This window comes from Rhipicephalus microplus, chromosome 6 (genome assembly GCF_043290135.1).
Source record: "Rhipicephalus microplus isolate Deutch F79 chromosome 6, USDA_Rmic, whole genome shotgun sequence".
Lineage (NCBI taxonomy): Eukaryota > Metazoa > Arthropoda > Arachnida > Ixodida > Ixodidae > Rhipicephalus > Rhipicephalus microplus.
Window position 1 is genome coordinate 155,816,467 of NC_134705.1, and position 7,289 is coordinate 155,823,755.

Sequence of the window (7,289 nt, forward strand, 5' to 3'; positions counted from 1 at the left end):
AAAAGCTTAGATTGATGTTACTCGCAAACGAGCTGCACCATATGTTATCCATGTTATCTCAACTCACTACGCCTATTATTGAAGAGTCAGCAGGCTTTCTCAAATATATTCGCTGCTAATGTGTAGGGGTGCTTCGACGTCAACCAGAATATTTGATTTATCATGGGTAAAATATTACTACACTCCTGAAGTGCTGCGAATTGTAACAGATGAATAAACATCAACTTCAACAGTTGCTTGGTGATTTCACGCAAACTGAGCAACCAATTGCATACTTTAGCCGCGAAATATCAAGAAGACAACCTAGAGAAACATACAACAACAAGGACAAGTAGCACTGCCAACTAAAGTAGACTCAGCGTGAAACCAAAAATAAATATACAACATACAGATATGCGCAGTTGTCACAAAGGTTGACGCTATCTAGTTATCGAATAATCTCTTTTACAGTAAGTATAATTAAGTATAATGTCCCCAACGAGTCGCAGATACACCATTCTCCTTTATTTTTATTGTAATGGACTTTCATCCACGCACGTGCAGTTTTATACCTCCTTATATATAACATTTTTATCTCTTTAAAACGTGATTCACACTTGCAGGCTTTAAAATGCATAGGCGGATGCGCCAAGCCATCCTTCTTTAGATTTGATTCACGCTAGCTAACTCGTTCTTTAATACAGCGCCCGGTGTGCCCGATTTGCAAGTTTCCACAACAAAATAGAAATTTCACAAACCACGCCTTTGGCACATTTGCCTACGTCGTGCCATGTTTCTTACCGAATCTCTGACGGCTGGCCTCCTCCCTGCAGATCTCGTGCACGGCTACGGAGCTTCAAAGCCCGACGTATGTGAAAAGTGCCAAAGACGTGGTTTATGGCATTCCCCTTGTGACAAATTGTAATGGGCACTTCATCGGGTGACGTCGCTGGGAGGGATGCCTAGAAGACGAAGAGGAGGAGTGAGTCATCAGCGTAAGTGTCATCCGCCTTTACGCTGATGACTGTGTCCTATGTAATTTAAATAATACAAATGGTGGCCACAATTTACCTAATGATTGCTTTGCACAATTTTGCAGATGGTGTGACACATGGCAAATGAACATAAACTTTACTAAAACAGTTGTTCTTTCCTTCTGTAAACGCAGCTCAGTTTCGTTGTTCGATTACTCCTTCAATGGCTCCTCTCTGTCACGTGCGTCCGAATTTAAGTACCTAGGCCTCATCTTTACACCCAATATGTCTTGGTCTAAACATATCGAATATTCTTGCAATAAAGCTTTAAAGAAACTGAGCTACCTAAATCGTACATTAAAAGATGCTCCACCCGGAACAAAGTTGCTAACGTGTAAATCGCTCATCCGTCCCATCTTCGAATATGCCTGCCCCATTTGGAACCCTTATAGAAAATCGGACATCAGCACACTAGAATCCGTTCAGAAGAAAGCCATCTGTTTCATTTTCCGCCGTTACGACTGGAATTTCTCACCCTCCTCTCAACTTGCTACGCTAGGTCTGCAAACCCTGTCCGAGCGACGCGAACTCGAATGCCTAAAGTTGATGCATATTCTTGTTAATACCCCGCGCTACGCATTAACTAACGAATATCTGTCTCCTGATAAACTGAAACCCACAAGGAATCGCCAAAAACTCAACCTGACACCATTCCATCCACGTACTAACCTATTTAAATTCAGCTTTTTTCCGCACACCGTAGAAAAATGAAATGTATTGCCTGGGTCAACTTGATTAGATGCCTTTAGAAGATTTCTTGCATGAATGTATTGATTCGCAATTTGTTTACCAGTTGTAATTTAGTATTGACACGGAATTTGTTTATTAAGAGTTATATTCCTCTTTGTTAAGAGATGTATTCTTGTGTGTGCTGATAAATAGCAAACCCACTCCTGCGATAGCCCCATTCGGGCTGCAGTATGTAAAAATAAAATAAAATAAATAACTATAGCTACTAACTATGGCTTAGTATGGCTATCGGCATATTCAAACAAGATAGTGGGGGAGGGTAAGAGAGGAGATACTAGGAGTACGCGTGTGTGCAGTGGAGCGTGGATACCACCGGATCGAGCGAGCTCAAACGAAGCTTCGCATTTCAAAATGTTTTCGCAAAATGCTGCCGCATTGAGTTCCTCGACAAAGATCGCGTTCTCACTCAGATTGATAGCAATGGATAGTTCAGCGAAACAAAACACTGAGTATACTGAAGGAAATGTAACAAGGTGGTGAGGTTATTTAGACACACGATTTTAGATCAACGTGATAGCGTTATTACAAGTTTGTAGCAGAAATTCCGCCGTCGGCGTCAGCACCGTTGGTTGTGAGCGAAAAATCAAGAAAGAAGCAAATAATATAACTACTAAGATTTTTGGTCCTATAGGGGATCGAGCCCAGGCCCTTTCCGTGGCAAATAGGTGTCCTACCACAAAGCCACGGTGTCACTTGCATTGCTTCGGGAAAAAAACGCTACATAAATGTCCAGTAGTGAAAGCAGTCGTCTCAACGCATTTTATTCGACAGGTGTCACAACGAGAACGAGCACACTCTGCGATTTGTAGGCGCACTTGGGAGGCCATCAAACTACGTCGAAAAATGCCGGCATAGTGTTGGATTGCCTAGAGAACACCTTTGAAAATTCGCATAGTAATAACAACTGGTGAAAAAATGAAGCTCGAATTATACCTCGTGCAATCACGTAAGGCGGCTTGAAGGCAAAAGCGATATTCTTCTTCCTTTATCCCAGTCGGTCGATTCATGCTGGCGAGTACCTCTCGTTGTTTTGCATCCAAGCTAGTATTGCATAGCCTCTTTGATCAGCACACCTTTCACAAAGCTACGGTGTCATGTAATGACGGTATCATAAGACGCTGCGCCTTGTGACGTCACACTGACGTTATGCGGTTGCATTACAACAAGGCGGTGATGTGAGGTTTCACACAAAAAGTGAACAACACACTTTATTGTTTTCGTAATGAATGCAGAATAGTTATCCCGTATATAATTGACTTCTCAAAAACGATAGTTAGATCAATATATTTTGTAATTAGAAAGGAAAGGTTTCAAGATTGTGCATTATTTCTGATGCGAATTTCAGTGCGGTAGTTCAATTTACACCCCTCAATGTAGGCACCGGCTACTCCTTATCCTTTGGTGATGTCTAACATACAGCGCGTCGGGTTGAAGTGTCTAGGCGTAAGACGTCCACTGCACATACAACAATAACGCACAATATAATATACATAACAGGATATTAGATTTCAAAACAGTGTAAAAAACAATTTCATATAATTCAATAGGCACATCGTCTGTAATCCTTAGCTTGTGCTACCTAGACCGTTGTTTTATTCCCTTTTATAAGGTCTCAGGGCATGCAGCGACATGACAAGTCATATTTACTCTCTCTCTCTCTCTCTCTCTCTCTCTATATATATATATATATATATATATATATATGGTTATTGTAGAAGTGTCATTAGGCGCCTATTGATTTTATCAAAATTCTCTTCAATCCGAGCAATACCTGGCACATACCAGGTGTAGCAAGGCTCAATAAGCGCCACGTCACTGTTTGTACCTTTAGTGCGCATGCCTGGCGGCGGCACTAGTTGTGTATATATACTCGTTCTTGTTCCGGCAATAAAGTTGTTCATTGCCTGAAGCCGACTCGCACACATGGTGGCAGCGGTTTCCCGTCACTATGTCGGGTCCGTCAACCCTGCTTCCCCCACCCAAGCCACTGGACCCGTCGACAGACGCATGGCTTGCATGGAAGACATGGAAAAGTGAGTTCACTTTGTTCTCCACCGCTACCCAGTTGAGAAAGCAGCCTAAAGAAGTACAAGCAGCAACGTTACTCGTAACAGTCGGCGAAGAAGGTAGGAAGGCATACAACACCTTCAAATTCAAAGATGATGCAGACAAAAACAACGTCGCGACGTTGCTCGAAAAGTTTGAGGAATTCTACAAGCCAGTGACTAACGTGACGTTTAATGAATTCTGCTTCGGATCAAGGAACCAAAGGCCAGGGGAGTGTTTCAATGACTGGCTAACCGATCTCCGGCTTTTAGCGAAGAACTGCGAGTTCGGGGACCTAGAAGACTGTTTGCTTCGCAGCCGGATTATTCTGGGATTGAGAGATAAACGCTTGCAAGAAAAGCTTATCGCCGAGAATCCGTCGTACAGCAGGACCGTCGAACTGTGACGCGCCCAAGAAATTGGGAAGGAGCAGTTTAAAGAAATTAATGAAGGCACAGAAGCAGCAAGCGCCGCAGTTATTCAGGCCGTCAGCACCCAAAAGCATCACTGTAGTCGGTGCGGTTATAGCGCGCACGGTAACGCAAGGTGCCCGGCTACAGGAAAAACCTGCAAAAATTGCGGGGGGCGTAATCATTTCGCTCAAGCATGTAGATCGTCGGTGCGGCGACAAAACAGAGGCGTGAAAAAAGAGCTGCACGAACTACAAATGGATGAAGAAAATTTTTTCTTGGAAGCTTTGACCGTATGCGCAGTCGCAGCGGGAGATAACTGGACTGCAGCAGTTGACATCGAAGGCTGCCAATTCACGTGCAAGCTAGACACGGGTGCTAACTGCTGCGTAATTTCAAGCAAAGACTCAAAAAAGCTTAGCAATGGGCTCCTGCAAACCTGCCACGCGACCCTCACCGCCTTCTTCGGCCATAAGACCCCAGCGATAGGAAAAATTCGGCTGCGCCTACGTGCTAACAGCAAAGAGCACGAAGAAACTTTTTTTGTGGTCGAACAAAATGTGCCTGTGACTCTGAGTGGATTAGTGGCGGAACGCCTAGGATTTATTTGCCGCGTGCAAAATGTTCACGTCCAACAGTTGTACCCAGCGGCTCAACCTTTCGCAGAAGTCTTCAGTGGACTGGGACAGCTTAAAGGCGAAGAGTACGCAATGAAGTTAAAGCCCGGAGCCATTGGAATCGTCGTGCCAGCCAGGCGAGTTCCCGTGGCCCTTCAGGAAAGAGTCAAGGAAGAGCTCAAGCGTATGGAAGAACAAGGCGTGATAACTAAGGTAAGGGGTCCAACGGACTGGTCAAGTCACATGGTCACCGTCGTTAAGAAAGATAAAGTACGCATCTGCCTAGATTCCATCGAGCTCAACAAAGCTCAACAATAAAAAAGTTCTCCATCTAGCGTTTGCTTTTGATGATTGACATTCTTAATATGTGGTTCATTCCAGCCTGAAGGCATCATCTTCCTATATACTGTATACGGGATAGCCTAAAGCGTCTACAATATACAAAACAAGGCACGACACTGGCGAACAATGAATTAGCTATGAGCTCATTGCATATTCGGAGAACGCCGTAATCCAAGGAAGTCACTTATAGTAGATGTACTGTGAACCTGCTGCTTTGAAAGCGTTTCCCATGTTGCAACAAAGTAAACGCCATTCCAATTACTTCGGAGACTTTCATTATTAAGAAGTATCGCAAACAATGCGGCTTCTTGCGAAAACGAGACTGAAAGAAAGTAAGAACCCTGATTACCGCGCTACACTATGGTGAAGTTAGTTGAGGCGATAACATTCATGCGAGGTCATTCCACGAGTTCAGAACTCTGCGCGATTAATTTCATGAAACTGGGCCTGCAAGGCACTTGCCAGTAAGTACAGAAAATAATTTCACTTCCTGATTACGTATGGCAGTGCCTTCCACCCCCACTTTAGGCCGAGGACGTTCCGTTTGAATAAGGTTACCGAAATGAAAAAGCAAACAAATAGGACCAGGCCTACTTTCCTTGATTACTATGCCAGAGTACTAAGGGATCGCTATTATGCAGTGGCGTTTATATATTAATAAGACTAAGCTATCGAGCATGGCGCCCTTCTTCTAACGCAAAAAAAAATGTGGTGCAGTGACACTTGTTTGAAACGCCAATAAAGCGATACAATACAGGCGGTCGCAATGGCAGCAGAAGGCTTGTTTCAAATAAAGATGCGCTGCGCAGTCATGACAAAGAATAATGCTGCACTTATGTATATGACCATAGGATCAGTCAACAGGTCGACGCTTCAAACTATATTTCTACCTAGTAAAACTGCAGAACTTCTTAGTGAATGCTACCAGTATTATGCGCATCACAAATAAAGAGGTAACAAAGCTAACGGGACTCCAATATCTTACTGTCACAAAATGTTGTTTTCCTGTGCTTACAGCAGTTACTCAATAATCGTTAAAAAAAACTGTGAAAGGTCACTCTTCTAGCATTACCAGTGACTGTGGTGTGCCTTCTGTGCAGGCCTGGAGTTTTTTTTTCTGTTCACACAATCCTGGGCGCATGTGTTAGCCTTATGCGTTAAAAAATCCTGTATACGTGATTATGCCGACTCACAGGAATGACAGAGATAAGCTACTTGGTAAATTAGCAGAGTCTGAACGTCCTTCTTGTCCCAGCGTTTGCACGACCATCCCTTAAGTTGAAGAACAGTAAATATTTAAACAGCGCGTAGCTTATATTCTCGCATACGAAAAGTTCTCTTCGAAGCAGCAGTCTTGGTTGATTTCGAAAATACTGTGCTTCGTGTAAGCGTTATTTGGCATTGCAAGCGGGAAGCTAACTTTCGGCACAATTTTATAGGTTATCCAACTTCAATCTGGTGCTGCTACACCTTAAGGCATCGTATGTCAGATGAAGCGCAATATCACATTATTAAAGCGTATGCTTGTTCAATGAGCATAGGCCGGAGTTGCCGGGAACACGTGACGGCAATAAATAACAGCGAGTTCAAGTAAAAATGAGGCGAATAGCGTCACTATCGTGTCATATGAAGTAGATGAATGAGTCATATAACCTATATACCCAAGACACTGTATCTTGCAGAACTGTATGCGTATTTCATTTTTTAGTCGTACTTCGAGTTTGCTGCGACAAGCATATACATAAATATAAGACATTTACATAACGGAATTCATCTATATACGGTACGTCTGGGGCAAGTGAATCAAGACAGCAAAGCAATAAGACGGGCTGTTTTGTGGTTCACACTTCTGTGTTACTTTTTGTTTTATTCTGATTTTTTGCTGTATTAGAGGAAAGACGTCATATTTCGGCAATTTATAACTGACTTCCGACGAGATGGCTGGCACATCATAGAAGGTTGTGCTACTCCTGAAGTGCCCTTGACGGTGATGTGTTTGGTTGTATGTAACGCAATAACTTAAGGCGCTTGCACCATAGAATAGCTTCTTCTTTATGATTGCTCATATCAATCTGCTTTAACAAAAAGAAAAACTGTGATAATTACCACTC

General features: G+C 43.1%; 1 protein-coding gene across 1 annotated transcript; it reads left to right on the top strand.

Annotated features, from left to right (window-relative positions):
- The first annotated feature begins 4,476 nt into the window (after nucleotides 1-4,476).
- On the top strand, nucleotides 4,477-5,154 carry LOC142766059 (uncharacterized). Its single transcript, XM_075867875.1, has one exon. It carries the CDS (start codon nucleotides 4,477-4,479, stop codon nucleotides 5,152-5,154), a length of 678 nt encoding a protein of 225 aa, XP_075723990.1.
- Nucleotides 5,155-7,289: the final 2,135 nt, after the last annotated feature.

Bases quoted from the DNA above. Each gene is read 5' to 3' on its own strand.
- LOC142766059 (XM_075867875.1), top strand. From the start codon at position 4,477: ATGGATGAAGAAAATTTTTTCTTGGAAGCTTTGACCGTATGCGCAGTC.